The sequence below is a fragment of the Panthera uncia genome, chromosome A2 (genome assembly GCF_023721935.1).
Source record: "Panthera uncia isolate 11264 chromosome A2, Puncia_PCG_1.0, whole genome shotgun sequence".
In the NCBI taxonomy this organism is placed as follows: Eukaryota; Metazoa; Chordata; class Mammalia; order Carnivora; family Felidae; genus Panthera; species Panthera uncia.
Genome location: NC_064816.1, coordinates 91,535,284 through 91,555,176, shown reverse-complemented (window position 1 = coordinate 91,555,176; position 19,893 = coordinate 91,535,284). Strand labels below are relative to the sequence as shown.

Sequence of the window (19,893 nt, the reverse complement as noted above, 5' to 3'; positions counted from 1 at the left end):
AAATTACATATAGATTTGAAGCTCTCTATTTTAAGTACTGCTTATCCATTTTATGCACCTTTCTCTCTATCCAGAGGTAATTATTTGAGCATACGTACTTTATACTTTTGAGATTTACTGACATTAGTACAGACATCAAACACTGCTAAACGGAGTTCCAGTGCATCGAGATAACACAATTTATTACCATTGTTCATGGAAAGCTGAGTTGTTTCCCATTTTTAACTTAATAAAGACACTCTAGCAATGAACAGATCTGACTGTGCACAAATAAATGCTTGGGTTGTAGGATGTATATATCTTCAAAAATACACCCTGCCAATCTCCTTCTCAAGGTAGTACATTTCCACCAGGAGTGTGTAAGAGCTTCTATCTCACTCTAAGTTCACAAACATACTTGGCATAATTAGAGTTTTTAGACTTTGGCAATATGAAGTGTGAAATCATATCTCATTGATCTTGTGCAATCTCCCCAGGTAAGTCAATGGATGCACTCAACCACCAAAGTTGGCAGGGGCAGGAAACAGACTTTTTTTGGGTTCTATTGGTCCACTGTTTTTTTGTATTAGGTATACCTTTTGTCTGTTCCACTGCTGAGATAATTTACTCCAATCTCTTTTGTTTCAAAAGATTATCAGAAAACATTTAAATGCTCATTTTAAAGTTAAAAACCCAGGAATATTTTCTAAGTGCAGTTCTGAAGTATAGCATTTCCTGTCTAAAAGTATTTTTTTTTACATTTTTTAAATTTAATTTTTTTAAATTTACATCCAAATTAGTTAGCATACAGTGCAACAATGATTTCAGGAGTAGATTCCTTAATGCTCCTTACCCAGTTAGCCCATCGCCCCTCCCACAGCTCCTCCAGTAACCCTCCGTTTGCTCTCCATTATTTAAGAGTCTCTTATGTTTTGTCCCCCTCCCTGTTTTTATATTATTTTTGTTTCCTTTCCCTTATGCTCATCTGTTTTGTCTCTTAAAGTCCTCATATGAGTGAAGTCATATGATGTTTGTCTTTCTCTATCGCTTAGCATAATACCCTGTAGTTCCATCCACGTAGTTGCAAACGGCAAGATTTCATTCCTAAAAGTACTTTTTAACTAATATCTTACCTGTGTAAAATAAAAACATTCTTCAGACACTGCCCTGCGTAGTTTTCCAATAAGCATTTGTAAAGGCTTCACTTCATCACCTAATAGAACAGATACTGTATTAAACATTTATCTACTTAAGTACTATTATCATTTTAAACCTGTGTCAACTGGAAGCTTCCCTTACAATAAGATTAGTTTTAAATTCCTTCTTTAAAACTTATTTTCCACTGCTCAATGTTAATGGTCTCAGATAATTTTTAAGATTCTCAGTTTATATCCTACAAAATGGTATGAAGTGGTGATTTACAAATTTTACTACTCCCCAATATAAGAAATATGTCATATATTGTAACCTATTCCACACATCCACGGAAAACTGAAACAAGAATTTCACAGATCTTTACTTTTTTTAATATACTATATGCTTTTAATGTTTTCTGTTCTACTATATTCTTTTATTTACTAAAAAAAAAAAAAAAAATGCTGGCCATTACTCACTAACTGCATCAACCATTAGTGGACCCATTAATTAACTTATAGTTGAAAAACCACTGGACAGATTCTATCCTTTAGAGGATACCATTAAAAATAATACATGCTTAAAATCTTATTACATTCAAACCTAAAGAACTCCTGAAGTGGAAAAATGATATTTAAGCCACTCCCTAAATTCTATTCTGTTCAACAGAGCAACTAGACAAACTTAGGAACCACCTCATTCTCAAAAGTGTTATCTGTCAAGGGTGAAAACCTACAGACGTTTTGAACACAGGAAGTCTACTTAATAGAGTGATTAAACAATTACTAGAGATAAAAGCTAACTACAACTAGTCTTGTACTTCAGATGCCTTATATGTTGTTGCTTCTCACAGTGCCTACTGTACAGTCTCCTAGGACATCTCATTCTTTTCTCTGGCCTCAAATGATCTTTGGATTTCCAAATCTTAATCTTGAGCCTAAACCTCTTGCATTTCAGACTTCTATTTTTAACTGCCTACTAGATAACTCTTTTTTTTTAAGTCAAGAGGTATTTTTAACTCAATATGTTCCAAACTGGATTTATTATTCTTCCCATAGATCTGCTCTGCATACTCCTCATGACTAGTCTCCCCTTCAATCTAGCTACCCAAGCTAGAAACTTACGGACCACTCTCAATTCTTCCCCCTTTCCTCGTAATATCAACTGCAGACTACAGCCTACTTCTTTGACTCTCTCTTCCATCCTCAATGACATTTTATTCAGCCCCTTATTGTTAGCAGAATTACCTCCAAAGTTGCTTAACTGGTCTTCCTAGAACTAATCACCTTCCTTACTTTGCCTCATGGTGTTACCTTAAAATAAAAATTTTACTGTTACTCCCGCTACTTAAAATCTTACAGGTCCTATCACCAATAGCATAAAGCTTAAATATGCTTCAGTCAGAGTATATAAGGCCTTTTCTAACCAAGCTCCTGTCAATCTTAACAGCTTTATAACCCACCACTTTCTCACGTAACTTGAACTCTCAATTCTCCAAGATGGCTACGATCTCTCACACCTCTATGTTTAAGACTCAGGAACCTTCCCTAAAATTCCAACAACCCTACTCCTGCCTGCAACCTCACTCCACTCCTCCTCCCAGGAGGTAGAAGTCTTTTTTCCTTTTTTCTTCCATTCTTTCTAGTCATTTTTCTATTATAGAAATTGATCTATTGTTTTCTAAGAGTTTATTTTATATTGCTTTCCCACTTGATTACAACTTCTGTGGGAAAATGATTCAGTAATTTAAGATTTCCCAAGCACTTAAAAAAATGTGCAATGATTATATGAACAGATGAATCCAGGACTTGGATATACAGTTACCTTCCTCTATGGGTTCTAAGACGAGGACAGAATCATGGAATGGTGGGCTTTAAGTGATATTTACTTATTTCATAGTACTTATAATTTTTTTAGAAAGCCATTTACCTGTTTCTCGTGTTTTTATATTCTGTAGCTCTTGCTGGTGTATTTCCTGAAGTTCCTTTATCTTTTCCTCTTGGGCAGAAATAAGTTCCTCCTTAAGACTACAAAGGGCTTTATCTTTTTCATTTTCCATATATTCACGAACCTGATCCACATGAGTTGAATAAACCAGAGAGAGGCATATACGCTGAGCTTCCATCTGTAGCCTTAAATCATTCTTAAAGTGAATGTATGTACACATTAGAATATTTTTAAACAACTTACATTTTTAAAATAACTTCTATCTTCTGCATTTACTGACTACAAGGGGGAAATACATGAAATTACAGTTTAAAACTTTATATAAGAGAGGTCTAATTTACCTCAGCCATAGCAATTTCTTACTTGACACATCCCCAAAGGCATGGGAATTAAAAGCAAAAATGAACTATTGGGACCTCATGAAGATAAAAAGCTTCTGCACAGCAAAGGAAACAATCAACAAAACTAAAAGGCAACCAACGGAATGGGAAAAGACATTTGCAAATGACATATCGGACAAAGGGCTAGTATCCAAAATCGATAAAGAGCTCACCAAACTCCACACCCAAAAAACAAATAATCCAGTGAAGAAATGGGCAGAAAACATGAATAGACACTTCTCTAAAGAAGACATCCAGATGGCCAACAGGCACATGAAAAGATGCTCAACATCGCTCATCAGGGAAATACAAATCAAAACCACACTCAGATATCACCTCACGCCAGTCAGAGTGGCCAAAATGAACAAATCAGGAGACTATATAGATGCTGAAGAGGATGTGGAGAAACGGGAACCCTCTTGCACTGTTGGTGGGAATGCAAACTGGTGCAGCCACTCTGGAAAACAGTGTGGAGGTTCCTCAAAAAATTAAAAATTGACCTACCCTATGACCCAGCAGTAGCACTGTTAGGAATTTACCCAAGGGATACAGGAGTACTGATGCATAGGGGCACGTGTATCCCAATGTTTATAGCAGCACTCTCAACAATAGCTAAATTGTGGAAAGAGCCTAAATGTCCATCAACTGATGAATGGATAAAGAAATTGTGGCTTATATACACAATGGAGTACAACGTGGCAATGAGAAAGAATGAAATATGGCCCTTTGTAGCAACGTGGATGGAACTGGAGAGTGTGATGCTAAGTGAAATAAGCCATACAGAGAAAGACAGATACCATATGTTTTCACTCTTATCCTGAGTGAACTTAAGTATCCTGAGAAACTTAACAGAAACCCATAGGGGAGGGGAAGGAAAAAAAAAGAGATTAGACTGGGAGAGAGACAAAGCATAAGAGACTCTTAAAAACTGAGAACAAACTGAGGGTTGATGGGGGGGTGGGAGGGAAGGGAGGGTGGGTGATGGGTATTGAGGAGGGCACCTTTTGGGATGAGCACTGGGTGTTGTATGGAAACCAATCTGACAATAAATTTCATATATTAAAAAAAAGAGAGAGGTCTAGTTTTTCTCACTTCATTCTGTTGCACTGATCTACCTATCTTTTTCAAGGAAAGTAGCACAATATTGCCATTACTGCAACTTTATTGTAAACTTTGATAGATGGTATAGTAGTATGGCCTGCTTCATCATTTAAAAATATTTTAGGGTTGTCTGGGTGGCTCAGTTGGTTAAGCATCCGACTCTTGATTTCAGCTCAGGTCATGATCTCACAGTTTGTGAGACTGAGCCCCACATCGGGCTCTGTGCTGAGAGCATGGAACCTGCTTCGGATTCTTTCTCCCTCTCTCTGGCTCCTCACCCATTTTGTACTCTCTCTCAAAATAATAAGCATTTAAAAAATAAAAATATTTTAAATATAGAGAAATTAAAAGAATAATGTAATAAACATGTACTCACAACCCAAATAAATACAATTATTTTGTCTTCCTCCCCCTCATTTCTCTCCTTTCTACAAACTTTTTTGGTTAGAAAGGAAACATAAATAAAATTTAATCCACTATATTCCCATTCCTCCTTTCCCAGAGGCAATTATTATCATAAATTTGCAACAAGTCCACTCCATTTCTTATATTATCACTTTTCAGTACATGTAAACAATATATATGTTTTTGAGAATTTACATAAATGGTGCAAAATGGTATTTATTTTGCAAATCATTCTTCTCATTCAATATACTGAGATCTATCCATGTAGATACAGGTTAATTTATTTTAACTGTGGTACAGTATCTGTGAATACACCACGATTTGTCAATTTCCTTCTTGGAGACCAACTATTATTTCTAATTTTTTGATATTTCAAAAATACTGCAGTAAATTCTTAGATATGCTCCTGTACAAATATACTTGTGTTTCCCTCATAAAGTGGTTCTCAAACTTTAGCAGGCACCAGAATAACCTGGAGTGCTTGTTAAAACAGATTGCTGGGCCCTTTCCCTGAGCTTCGGGTTTAGGAAGTCTGGTGTGGGGCCCCAAAATTTTAATTTTAACCTGTTTTCAAGTGCTGCTGATACTGCTAGTCAGGGACCACACTGACAACCACCTAGAAATGGTTCTGCAGGGTCATAGGTAATGTACATTAAATGTATTAAATTTTACCAAACTATGTTTTCTGTAATTGTACCAATTTATTATTATTTTTTTTTAATTTTTTTTTTTTAACGTTTATTTATTTTTGAGACAGAGAGAGACAGAGCATGAATGGGGAGGGTCAGAGAGAGGGAGACACAGAATTGAAACAGGCTCCGGGCTCTGAGCTGTCAGCACAGGGGCCCGATGCGGGGCTCGAACTCACGGACCGCAAGATCGTGACCTGAGCCGAAGTCGGCGCTCAACCGACTGAGCCACCCAGGCGCCCCTGTAATTGTACCAATTTATATTGACATTAACAGCGTATGTGAGTACTCATCTCCCCATATCCTCACCACATTTTATTGTGAGACTCAAGGTTGAAAGCACCTTTTCATGTTTATTAGCCAATTAATTTCATCCAAGAGTATGGTATTCTGGGGGGGAGTCAGCATTATTTCTAAGCATATGTAGATTGCTTGTAGATGTTACTGTTGTGTAAAATTATCCATTTCTTCTGTGAGCTCCTTCCCCGCCCCCCCCCCCCTTACTCCCCTCTCCCAGTAAGAGGGTTTGTCATGGTAGTGACAACTGGGAAGGAATTTACCAGTTTGCTTCTCTTTAGTTTATGTAAGTTAATGTCAAGGAGAGGGTATCTGAATGTCACTGAAAATGTCTTCAGTAAAGAAAGTAAAATTCTTACTGAGAAAATCTGACCATTTGACAGCTTCAAATTCACTCCAATTAAGTCTTTTTTAAAAAATTTAAATGATCTCTGACATTTGCAGGAGTGATTGAACTGTAATCACATTATGCTTTTGAAAACCACTGCAGATAATTAACGAAGCATTAACCGTTATGCGGTTTGAATTTTTAAACTCTATTTAAGTTATTAAAATATAAAATATCTTTACATTTAATATAAGATCATAAATGCAAATATACAGACAGTCCCCAACTTATGACCCAGGATTTTTTGACTTTATAATGGTGTAAAAGTGATACACATTCAATAGGAAGCTGTAGTTCAAATTTTGAATTTCGATCTTTCCCCAGGCCAGTGATACGCAGTATGGCACACTCTTGTGCTGGGCAGTAGCAGCAAGCCAGAGCTCCTAGTCAGCCACATGATCACAAGGATGAACAGCCAATACATTTACAACCGTTCTTTTTTTTTTTTTTAATTTAACCTTTTTAATGTGTATTTATTTTTGAGAGAGACAGAGCACGAGCAGGGGAGGGACAGAGAGAGAGAGGGAGGCACAAAATCCAAAGCAGGCTCTAGGCTCCAAGCTGTCAGCACAGAGCCCAACGCGGGACTCGAACTCACAAAAACTGTGAGACCATGACCTGAGCCGACGTCAGACACTTAACTGACTGAGCCACCAGGTGTCCCAACAACCATTCTGTTTTTTACTTTCAGTATAGTATTCAATAAGTTACATGACACATTCAACACTTTATTGTAAAATAGGCTTTGTGTTAGATGATTTTGCCCAACTGTATGTAAGCTAATACAAGTATTCTGAGCATGCTTAAGGTAGACTAGGTTAAGCTATGATGTCCAGTAGGTTAAGTGCATTAACTTCATTTTCAACTTAACATATTCCAATTTACAATAGGTTTATTGTAATGTAACTCCATCATAAGATCTGTATTTATTAGAAGTAAAAAGAGAAAACCTTCCAATGGTTTCCTACTGTGTATAGTCTCAACTTCTTACAAAGTCTGAAAGGCTCTCCAAGATCTAGTCTCTTCTTTCTTCTTCAAACATTTTTCCTTCCACTCTCCTGCTTTCAAACTCAACTAAACACACCTTCATTTGGTTCCTCCAACTCACCCAGGTCTTTACAATTGCCCTAATTGCATGTGGTAGGCTCCTCCTCATTATTCAGATCTCAGTTCAAAGGTCAATTCTTAGAACAGACCTTTCAGTATTTAATGCTGTCACCACCACTACCCATCATTCTCTATCACATTATGCTTTATTTTCTTTATAGGACTTATTACCACTTATAACTACTCCACTTGTTTCCTCGTCTATTGTCTGCCTCCCTCACTAGAGTATATTCCTGCTGTGAGAAGGAATCTTCTTTCTCTTGTTACTATACTCCCTATACCTAGTGAGACATTCAATAAATATATGCTGCATAAGTGAAGAAAAGTAAAGCCTTACTTAGCAGCATTACACAAAATACCCAGTGGAATTTTCCAGTTATTTCTAATACTAGTAACTCACAAACTGCATATTGGTCAAGAGTAATCTATTATTATATATCTATTTTTATTATATTTAATAAATACATAAGATCTACTATTATATACAATAGTAGATATTATAACCTAACTGTATTAGACTGTGTCTAATACAGCATTATTTTCTATTACTATTATATATAACATCAGATATTATATATCTATTATTATTCATTATATGCATTCTTTAGTTATAAGTAGAATACTTTTTACCCCCTTCAGCTTTACACAGTACTCAGAGAAAACTCTGGGACTTAAGTTGAGATTTCTTTCAGGGAAAGATGGTTTTATAACTACTGAATAAATACTATATAAAGTACTAAAGTTTAAGAGTTAATTTTTAGTTGGGGAACTTTTATAATTTTTCTTTCTTTTTTTTTTTTTTTTAATGTTTACTTATTTTTGACAGAGAGAGACAGAGCATGAGCAGGGGAGGGGCAGAGAGAGAGATACAGAATCCGAAGCAGGCTCCAGGCTCCGAGCTGTGAGCACAGAGCCCGATGTGGGGCTTGAACTCACAGACTGTGAGATCATGACCTGGGCTGAAGTCGGACACCCAACTGACTGAGCCACCCAGGTGCCCCATTGGGGAACTTTTAAAACACTAATATGAAACAAAATGCTGAAACCAAGCTTTGATATTACAACAAAATATTACAAAGTAACTTCTTTACAAAGTTAAACTCTTGCCATTCCAAAGAAAATGTGAAACCATTGCTATTTATGAACAGACTATGTAACATAAATTAACTGAAAAAAAAAGGCAACAATGTTTAAGAAAAAGACAGTAATCTTTACGCCCTTCGTGGGGCTCAAATTCATAACTCTTAGATCAAAAGTTGTGCTAACTAAAAATAGATAAAGGCAATGATAGATGAGAGGCCCAAATGAGAATTACATTACAGGGCTCCCTTTCATTCTCTTGTAAAATTTATGTTTTAGGAAGATAAAAACATTATTTGCGTGAAATGTACATTTTCACTGTGCTTTAACATATATAAATAAGTAAACATACCTTCTCTGATTTAAGTACACTAAGTTCCCACTGAAGTTTATCATTTCTACTTGGTTCAGTAGTCCTAAGTGATGATCCACTTGTCACTAATGGCAAGTGACCCAAAAACAACTGTTCTTGCTTGCCTTCTTTTCCAGCAGTCCTATTTTCCAAAGGAATTTTATTTTCCTCCATTATTTTTGATTCTTCACCAAAATCTTTATTTATTTTAGAAACTGACTCTCCAGAATCTTTGCTTGTCCTTGTCACAAATCCATCTTTTAAAGAGTCTAATGGAACATCACATGCATTTACATTTTCTTTCCTATTATGATTAATGATGATTTCTAGCTCTCTACATCTCAATAAAACTTGCTCTTTCTCTTGCTTTAAAGACTTAACTTCTTCACTCAGAAAACTAATCTCACCATGTTTCTGTTTTAATTGTTCAGAAAGATCAGACAGCTTCTCTGACAGTTCTAATTTTTCTCGCTTGGTCACCTCAAGTTTTTCCATAAGTTCTGTTGTATCTTTCTCAACAACCTCACCAATTTCCAAGGGTTCTCCTATAAAAGTTTTGTCATCATCAAAGACTGAACTTTTCATTTTTACTACAGTTGGATTTATTCTTTGCAAATGATGAAGCTCTTCACTAAGTGTTTTAAGCTTACTTTTATACTCTACTTCTTGTTTGTTTTTGCTGTCTTCTAAATCAGTTTTCACCTTGAGAAGGCAAGCATAGTCCTCCTGTAACTCTTGATAGTTAACTTCAAAATTTTTTTCAGCAAATGAAAAAGTGTTCCTTTGCCTTTCAATCTCTTCAGTTAGCTGAATACACTGTTTTTTGAGGTCCTCATTTTCCTCTGTAAGTACTTCTATTTCTTTTTGCCAGTTACAGTCTTGGGATTTAGACTTAATGGAGTCTGTGAAAAGTAATCTTTCTTCTTGGTTAACAGGAGTACACATTTTCAACATGTCTTCAAGGGCTTTCTTTTCATCTTTAAGAATGCTATTCTCTGCTTCAAGATGTGTGAATTTTTCTTGAAGGTCATCCTCTTTTTCCTTCATTTGTTTCTCCAACAATTCAGTTTTAAGTTGTAATTCTTGAACTTCTTGTTCAAGAGTACCCTTTTCCTTTTCTTCTTGCCTGAGTATTTCAATTTCTTTTTGAAGTTCATTGATTTGAAGAGTCATTTCTTCTGATTTTGAATTCACAAGGGACTGCTGTAAATCTTTTAGCTTTGAAATCTCCAAAATTAGTTGATTCTGCTTAGTTATCAAACTATCTTTTTCAAACTGCATGGTTTCTATCTTTTGACTCATTTCATTCTGTAAGCCATCTATCTGCTGTTTATAGTGAATGCCTAAGTTATCTTTAAGTTTCTCAATATTTATTCGATGTTCAATTTCTAAATCTTCTTTCAGTTTGGAAAGTTCTTCTTCATGACTAAACAGAAGCTGTGTCCTCAGCCTCTCTAATTCAGCTTCTTGTGATTCAGCCATTCTGTCTAATACAGCATTCTTTTCTCTCTCTAACATTTCCAGTTTTATCTTGTAATTTGTAACTTCTGCTTCATGTTTTAATTCTAGTTCTTTTCTGGACTCAGATGCAGAAACAATCTCAGCTTTCAAATCTTCCACTGTACTAAGGGACTTATGTGCTTCATTGAGTTTACTTTCTTGTTCAGCTATTGTTTGTCTAGCTCTCTGAATTTGTTCCCTTGAAAAGCTCAATTCTTCAAAAAGGTCTTCAAGCTGCCTCTGTAGAGTAGACTTTTCTCCTGAAATTACTCCTAGTTCTTCCTTGAGTTTTTCCTTTTGAGAATTACTATCTTGCAATTTTATATTCAGTTCATTTATTGCCATATTCATTACTTTTATTTGATCTTCATTAACAGTAATACCTGGATATGATCTTAAAGCATTGTCCATTTCTTCTTTATGCCGTATTTTAAGTTCATCTATCTGTGACATGTGTTGTTTTATTAACTCCTGTTTCATCTGTACTATCTGCTGCCCATACATTTCATCCAGCTCTGCCCGGAGCTGTTCTAACTTTCTTTGTGTTTCTTGTTCCATTCTTTGCAGAGTATCAGTTTCAAATTGGCTATCTTTATGATTTTTCTTTTGAAGTTCTTCAACTGTCCCCATTAACTGTTTTATTTCCTCAGAACACTGTCTTTCTTTTTGCTTGGAATGAGTCAGCTCTAATTTCATATTTTTAATCTCTTGGTTCTTTCCTACAACCTGTTCTTGTAATTCTTCCAGTAATTTATCAGTAACTGTGACTTTATCCATTAGCTCTAGAGTTTTTTTTTCTTCTTCTATTATTTTTGTTTTTAGTTCTTCAATGATTGCATCTTTTTCCTGTATTTCTTTATTTGAGCTTTCTACTTTTTTATCTTGTTCCTTTAGAAAGAAAAAATGAAAATATAAAAATGTCAGTTTTAGTTCCTGGCAACTTACATTGCTTAATCTCAATACCAAAATATTGAGATAAGTCTGTTTTTTTCAATAATTCTATAAATAGTAACTGCTAGGCTTGCCCTTCAATTTTTCCCAAGTCAGTGAGATACGACGTGTGTACCCAACACTATTTGTGAGCAAACACTATAGCAGCATTGGTCTTCTTGAAGAAAGAAATTTTTCTTACACTGCTATGGTGAAAAATATTAATTTCAAAATTAGTAGGATTAAAATGTCTAAACCATATTTTCATCTTTCTTATTAATAAACTTAGTATTTTCTATAGGTATAGTACTATGTACTCTTTACAGTTCCAGAAGAAAGTCTTAAAAATAAATCAAGATTCCTTCTATGTATTCTAGTGACTTAAAGGTGTCTGATGAGCAAGTGCTATGAAAAGACTAAAACAACAAAAACAGGTTCTTATGGGTCTGCCTTAGTTTCATTCCTGTGGCTGACCTCAAGTGACATGCAAAACAACTACACCATTTATAGCAAATCAACTTGGTCCTAGACTTTGGGTTTGAATAGAAATTTGAAAGCGGGGCAGACATTTTTTTCCACGTCTGACTTGGGACTCTACTGTGGAACTGTATATAAGCCTAAACCTAGGACACAGGCCAAGGCATGTTCATAATCACAATCATCCTTAAGAATGTTATCACATAAGGGAGTCAAGCAAAAGCCCTAGAAACAAAGTTTTGTCTCTGTTACTTAGTTGCCTAAATATTTAAGGGCTGAGGTCCCAACTACAAAGAAAGTATAATCCATAGAATAGAACAAACACAAGTAGGTAAGTAAAATCACCTAAATGAGTCAGGAGTCCTAAGGCCAAGAGGACTTAAAGGCACCTTGAATGGATTTATTAATATATCTAAATAAAGAATGTCAAAGCCCAGAAAAAGGAAGGCGTGAGACAGAAATGTTGGCAGTACACATTCCACCACAGTCCAGGTGCCGTGAGACTGCGAATTCTGATCACTCTGGGAAAACCATACTTAACACAGAAAGCAATGTAAGGGGTTGTAGCAAACAGAATTTAAGAATTTCAGTCCACAGGCATGACTTTTCCTTCTGTGAGATGGATATATCAGGTTATCATAGCGTAATGCTATGGAACATTTGATTCCTCTAATATCCTTTAATCTCATGCTCACTAAACAACTTTCTATTATTATTATTTGGCGTTTCAAATTAATTTGCCCAGAGAAAGAAAGTAAAATCCAAAGAACCTGAAGCATGCAGGTCCTGGTGATAATCATTTCTCACTGTAAATTAATAATCTCATCTTCAAGATTTAAACATTTAGCCTCTTGAACTTGGAAAATCTGAGCTCACCTCTGAGATAGCTCAAGTCTCAGATGATAGAAGATAAAAATCAGAATTATTTTTTCTTCCAAGATTTTATTTAAATTCAAGTTAGCTAACATACAGTGTACTTCTGGTTTCAGGAGTAGAATTTAGTGATTCATCACTTATATATAACACCCAGTGCTCGTCACAACAAATGCCCTCCTTAATGTCCATCACCTATTTAGCCTATCCCCTCAAAAACCCCTCAGTTTATTCTCTATAGTTAATAGTCTCTTGTGGTTTGCCTCCCTCTCTGGATAAAAACCAGACTTCTGAGCCTACAAGTCAAAGGCCACAATATGCACTATATAAATTAACTAAGGCAACAACAGCTATACTGTGAAGCCTCTTGAGCAAAATCCTATCAGCTTTTTTCTTGGTATCACATATTCCATCCAATGTCACCATAAGTGATTACCAAATGCTGAGCCTTCTGACTTCTGTACTATAATATGACATTTAAATCACTTTAATCTCTTAAATTGCAGTGTTTTCACCTGTAAAATAAATACCATTTCTTCTATCTCATAGAATATGTTTGAAGCTAAAAGAAAATGAATGTATTAATGTATTTTATGCACATTGTGCTATGTAAAAATGTAGTATCTTTGTATACTAGAAAGTATCTAGAAGGCATTTGGAACCTATAAGAAAATAAAATTAGTTCACGGAGGTCAACTTCAGTTGAACTGTTAAACAAGTACTTAGACTTGGAATATTAACATCTGTTAATACTTCTATTTCCTGATTTTTCTATTGGGGAGGAGGAATCCTCATAAAACAGTGTCACTTAATTCAAAATTGTCCAACATGTGATATAACTGCAAGCAACAATAATTCTTCATTCAACTATTAAATAAATTCATGGTTCATTTTTCTTAGTACTGTTTATTTCAAAATATATGGTTTTAAACCATATATTTTGTGTTGGAAAAGACAGCCCTGTGGTTGAAGATACAATCCCTCTATTTTTAGAAACAGACTTGAGGGAGTGGGGAATAATATACTTCTTGCTTGTGACCACTGCACCATGGGAAGTTCAGAATATTATGAGTAAAGAGAATGAGGCTGGAATCACCATGACAGTTTCAACCATCACCCTAATGCTCTAGTCCCTCAGCTGATCTGATGGAACTACTGCTCAGGGGGAGTCATTCAAAGTTTAAAAAAAAAAAAAAAAAGAGAGAGAGAGAGAGAGAGAGAGAGAATTTTAAAAATATATACATAATAAAGAAGCGACTAATAATTGGGGTGCCTGGGTGGCTCAACTGGTAAGCATCTGACTTCGGCTCAGGTCATGATCTCACGGCTTGTGAGTTCCAGCCTCAGGTCAGGCTCTGTGCTGACAGCTCAGAGTCTGGATCTTGCCTCAGATTCTGTGTCTCCCCTCTCTCTCTCTGCCCCTTCCCTGCCCATGCTCTGTCTCTCTCTCTCTCAAAAATAAATTAAGACAAATTTTAAAAAAAAGACGAAGAAGAGACTGGTAATAAAAGCATTCTAACAGAGGCACCTGGGTGGCTCATTTGGTTAAGTATCTTACTCTTGATTTCAGCTCAGGTCATGATCTCATGGTTTGTGTGATCAAGCTCCTGCATCGGGCTCTGCACTGACAGCGAGGTACCTGCTTAGGATCCTCTCTCCCTCCCTCTCTCTGCCCTTCCACCACTTGCGCACGTGCACTCTCTCTCACAAAATCAATGAACTTAAAAAAAAGAAAAATTCTGCTAGCATTCAAATAAACAAAGGCTTTCCCCCTATGAAAATGAATTATTTGGGGCACCTAAGTGGCTCAGTCAGTTAAGCATCTGACTCTTGATTTCCGCTCAGGTGTGGAATCAATGCAGAGCCTGCTTGGGATTTTCTCTCTCCCTCTCTCTGCCACTCCCCTGCTTGTGTACTCTCTTTCTCTCTCTCTCAAAATAAATATTAAAAAAATAAAATAATGAATTATTTGAGTTTTAAATACTTTCAAATAATACTGCCTGCTGAATATAATAAATACAACAAAATCCAATTTCCAGGCTCTTATAATGAGACCTAGAGTATCTCTCCACTCTTCGCTCCTGAAAAGGCTCACTTTTGTTTTCTTTTTAATTTCTTTAACATTTATTTATGATTTCTGAGAGACACAGAAGATAGAGTGTGAGCAGGGGAGGGGGCAGAGAGAGAGGGAGACAGAGAATCCAAAGCAGGCTCCAGGCTCTGAGTTGTCAGCACAGAGCCCGACATGGGGCTGGAACCCACAAACCATAAGATCATGACCTGAGCCAAAGTTGGACACTCAACTGACTGACCCACCCAGGCTCCCCAGGAAATGTTTATTTTTATTGCTTCATTTCATCATATTATACATGTTAAAAATATCTTTATAAAGGCTCACTTTAAAAAAAAAATTTCTTTTATGTTTTATTTTTGAGAGAGAGAGAGGGAGAGAGAGAGCGCGCGCAAGTGGGGGGGGTGAGGGGCATGGAGCAGAAAGAGAGAGGGAGACACAGAATCCGAAACAGGCTCCAAGCTCTGAGCTGTCAGCCCAAAGCCCGACGTGGGGCTCAGACTCACAAGCTGTGAGATCATGACCTGAGCCATAGTTGAACACTTAATCAACTGATCCACCCAGGAGCCCCTACAAAGGCTGACTTTCAAAGACTATTTCTGGTTAAACTATTTTTTGCTACCTATATATTTTTAACATCTTTTGTCCTGGGTCTTTATGTACACTCCACCCTCTAAAATGTCCTTCCTATCTCTATCAGTTCAGATTCATAATGTATTTGCTTATTTACCAAATGAATACTGAGTAGCTACTATGTGCCACACAGAACTATTGCTGAGAAAATGAAATATAATTAGAGAGAGATTATTCCAGACCTGCCTCAAATATCCTCTCCTCCTAAAGCCTACCCTGAGTCACTTCCTTTATGAAGGCAGACCTTATTAGGAAAACATGGATGGTGAAGAGGATGGAGGCAAGAGGGGGCAGTGCAGTAAAACACAAGAAATATGGCTCTGGGCCAGCTGTATGGATTTGAATCACAAGTCTGACAAGTGTCAGTAGGGTACCCTCAGTCAAGTCATTTAACATAGGTGAACCCCATTTTCTCTTTTGAAAAACAAATATAACCTACAGAGATGAGTGGTTTTTCGGATTTAAGATTATAATCTTATGAGATATGTTGTGTATCTATGTATATATAAATATATTCTCTAGAATACATATGTGTGTGTGTATAAACACATACATATACACACATACATATTTATATATTTATACATAATATATAATATATGTGTGTTCATACATAAAAACAAATATAAATATGTAAATTATATATATTTCCCCCCTTTTCCTCTATTACCACTTATTTGCTAAATAAGTATTCCAAGCAACTTTATAAAACATAACTATCATGAAAGGAGAATCCACTATTTTTTTCTAATTAAAATCCATAAGATTTCATTTTTTCTTGGAAATATTTTCAGAATTTCATAACCACTGGTAAAATGAGTAGAAATACTTATAGATGAAAAGAAAAAAAGAATGTTAATTATGTTTATAAATTTAGATTCTCCTGAGAACTCACTTTAACATAGGCTGATCACTTCCAAGGAACTCAGTAATTAGTATTATCTTAAAAACTATTATTGTAAGACTCCCAATTGCTTTTGAAATAAGTTGTTTTATATAAAGAACATTTCTTAATTATGAAATTTTGTAATTCATGTACATAACAAAAAATATAAACACTTGCATAAAAAACTTCAATTATAAAGCTGCTGTACATTGGCTAACTTCCTTAAAATAAACATACCATTTCATATGTTCTAATTTTCTCTTGTAAGAAACTAATTTGCATCTTGAAGTCTTCTTTCTTTTTTTGATAATCTTCTAATAAATGGTCTTGTTCTTCCAGCTGTTGCTGATGAGTGAGGATCTGTTGTTTGGCTTGCAACAAATCTGCAGCTGTGCTACTATGAGTGCTGTTTCTCAGAGTTTCACTAGCCTGTAACTTAAAAACAGAAAGAAACCCCCAAGTTAAATTCTGAAGTGATTACGCTAGGGAATAAACATCTTTTGGGATATTACTCAGCTCACAATTGCTCTCTGGGATATCTGCTAGATTCATAGGCTTGAAACCCAAGCAAACATGCTGTCATGGCTTATCAGATGAGTATGGGCACATCATACAAGCTGAACAGTTAAGATTATCCCATGACAAAGCAGAAAAAGTCTAATAAAATAGGGAAGACTAAGGCAGACCTACAGAAAGAAAAGGGGCCTGAAAGACAGTACTTCCTGGATTCCTGATATCCTTCTAGTTTCTGATTCCAATCCCTTTCAGAGGCCTGGTTGTATTTCCACCTTGAAATCTGTAATATAAGCCTGTATTTAAATTTCTCCCTTTTGCTTAACCTATCTCAAATTATTTTCTGTACTTGCCATCAGAAACCTTGATTAATACAATTACATTCTTATGGCTCTGATTAAAGGTAAATGGAATATATTCTGTCTGGATACCGTTTTAGAAAATAAAATAAAATCATACCAAGGTTGGCAAAGGTAGGATGTGGCTACATGTTAATTTCTGCAAAAATCCACCATCAGACTTAAAAGATATTGTAGGCTTTCAGTATACAGACAAGGATGAACAAAGAAAATAACAGCAAAGAAACCACAAAAGAACTAGTTAAATTCTTGGTTAACATAATAACAGGTGTTCGTTATTTTTTCCAACATGATACATTATAAGCAGATGTGATTTTAAGTTTAAATTTGTTTTAAAACTCATGAGCATTTTTTAAAAACTTCACTACCAAAAATCTAATAAATTTTGTTCTATTACTAATACTTACATGCTGGAACTGAATCTGTAATTTCTGACTTTGTTCTGTCAACTCTAAAAATTCTCTCATTGTCTCATCCTTTTCTCTTCTTGCTTGTTGTAAATTAGCAGTAAGCTGGGTTATGATGCCATCTCTTTGTTTAATGGCAGCTTCAAATTCTTGTAACTAAAAGACATCAGTGAAAGTATTAAGTGCCAGACTTACTTTCTTTGAAGTTTATATATTTTGATTTTTTTTTTTTTAACGTTTATTTATTTTTGAGACAGAGAGAGACAGAGCATGAACGGGGGAGGGTCAGAGAGAGGGAGACACAGAATCTGAAACAGGCTCCAGGCTCTGAGCTGCCAGCACAGAGCCCAACGCGGGGCTCGAACTCACGGACGGCGAGATCATGACCTGAGCCGGTCGGCCGCTTAACTGACTTATTTTTAGAACAAAACTGATTATTAGTACAGGCAACTATTCAAAAATATACAAAACACATTGTCAGACTGTAATTAAAAAAAAAAATTTTTTTAATGTTTATTTATTTTTTAGAGAGACAGAGACAGAGCACAAGCAGGGAAGGGCAGAGAGAGAGACGGAGACAAAGATTCTGAAGCAGGCTCCAGGCTCTGAGCTGTCAGCACAGAGCCCGATGCAGGGGTCAAAATCACAGACCATGAGATCATGACCTGAGCCTAAGTCGAATGCTCAACCAACCAGGCCACCCAGGTGCCCGGGAAGATTATAATTTGTAAGCAATCTCATCCATATTTGAAAAAATTACCTTGCAGAAATTGGTTTTACTTCCAAAACAACTTAAAAAAAAATTACCTGATGAACAAAATACACTAGGTCTAACTTATCGATTATCTGCTTCTAGAAGGACAAGTGCCTTTATATTCAGGGGTGCCCCAATCTGTTCCTAGGCAACATCATCATAGACATGTTCGATTCTCACTTGTTCCTGGAGAGGATGAAACTAAAATGTATTCTGTCGTCTTCATCAATGGTCTTTTTCACCTTGGTTTCATAACTGACTGCCACAAACAACAGATGTCATTTGAACCACAAGAGGTCCCTTTACAAGGACTCGCTGACATTTTTAATGAGTTTAAGTCATAACATTCTGATGCGGTTTGCACCATATTTTCTCTCAGGCTGATTACAAAAACATCTATTCTACTGAAGTGCTTTCAGCCTAGCTATCTCATAAAGTTAAACAAAAGATTCCAGATTGTATTACCCCTATTCATGGAATCTTAGTGTTAAGCAAGTTGTTTATGATATGTATAAGAATATTATGAGATAAGTTACTATGACTTAAGTTATGTACTATTTACATATGCTAGCATTCAAATTTCCTGTTTTTGTTTTTGTAACAAAACAAAGCCACATAAAGTAGGCATACCTGCTGTAACCCTTCAGTCCCGTAGGTGGCTCTCATTTCTTCTAGTTCTCTGTTCAGCTCTTCAATCTCATGTTGTTTGCCAGCCAATTCATTTTCCATCATCTCTAGGTGGGTCTGACTATACTGTGCTCCATGTTCAGAATAAGAATCATCAGCACCAAATTCTTCTTCCTAAATCAATCCAAGATATTTAATAATTCATACTAACAACATTCCTCAGGAAGAGGGATTCAAATATTGAATTCCATAGTAAAGTCCACTTTAAAATATCACTTATCAACTGAGAATTTACTGGAATGACTGGCTACTTTGTTATTAATGTGCTATATACCTTAAAAGCAAAAACAAAATATCTACAAATTTGGTTATAACTGAGCTTTATAACAAAAGACAGCTAATTTTGTTTTGTTAAACATTAAAAGCATTTAGAAATCACACACAGAAAGAAATGCATGCAGGAAACAGCTTTGTTAGTAAGCCAGATGGTTTTTGATAGTGTAAAACATTAGTATCATAAGTAGTTTTAAATACTGTACCCTTAATAAATTTGTGGGCTTTCCTGTTCTCACCACAAAACTGCAACCATTTACCTGTACAAAAACAATTTCCTGATATATTATGATTTTAGATAGAACTTTATTTAAAGCTAACAATTATAATTCTACTAACTGTATTCGTGCATATTTTATGGATAGGGAAAATGCCTCATTGGCAAAAGAGATACAGCGATTAAACTTAAATATATAAAAGACATTATGATCATTTCAAATGCCAATGATTCCTAAAACACTTGAGGGCTTACAATGCAGAAGACATTGTACTATACATTTTTGTTTACATGAATCAAAGTTCTAAGTGCAGTTTATATTTTGTCTTCAGAAGGGGAATTATAGACCTCAAGTTACTAAAATCCTCTTCTACAAAATGCTGCCTTATAATCATTTAAATAATTGTTTTTTGATTAAGCTCTATTCATTTTAAAGTAAAATCATTTGCTTGTG

The 19,893-nt window shown here is 35.6% G+C and overlaps 1 protein-coding gene across 4 annotated transcripts in view; it reads right to left on the bottom strand.

The window, feature by feature from the left end:
- The window catches only part of AKAP9 (A-kinase anchoring protein 9), a 152,205-nt gene that overhangs the window by 96,411 nt on the left and 35,901 nt on the right, over positions 1 to 19,893 (bottom strand). For 3 of the 4 annotated variants that reach the window (XM_049641431.1, XM_049641433.1, XM_049641435.1), the window contains exons 4-10: positions 19,429 to 19,482; positions 18,893 to 19,063; positions 17,509 to 17,664; positions 16,467 to 16,664; positions 8,860 to 11,247; positions 3,043 to 3,256; positions 1,113 to 1,192 (exon numbers count right to left, since the gene is read on the bottom strand). In XM_049641431.1, coding sequence (XP_049497388.1) covers positions 1,113 to 1,192; positions 3,043 to 3,256; positions 8,860 to 11,247; positions 16,467 to 16,664; positions 17,509 to 17,664; positions 18,893 to 19,063; positions 19,429 to 19,482 — 3,261 coding nt within the window. The remainder of the gene's footprint in view (positions 1 to 1,112; positions 1,193 to 3,042; positions 3,257 to 8,859; positions 11,248 to 16,466; positions 16,665 to 17,508; positions 17,665 to 18,892; positions 19,064 to 19,428; positions 19,483 to 19,893) is intronic. The other variant, XM_049641434.1, reaches the window with a different exon arrangement.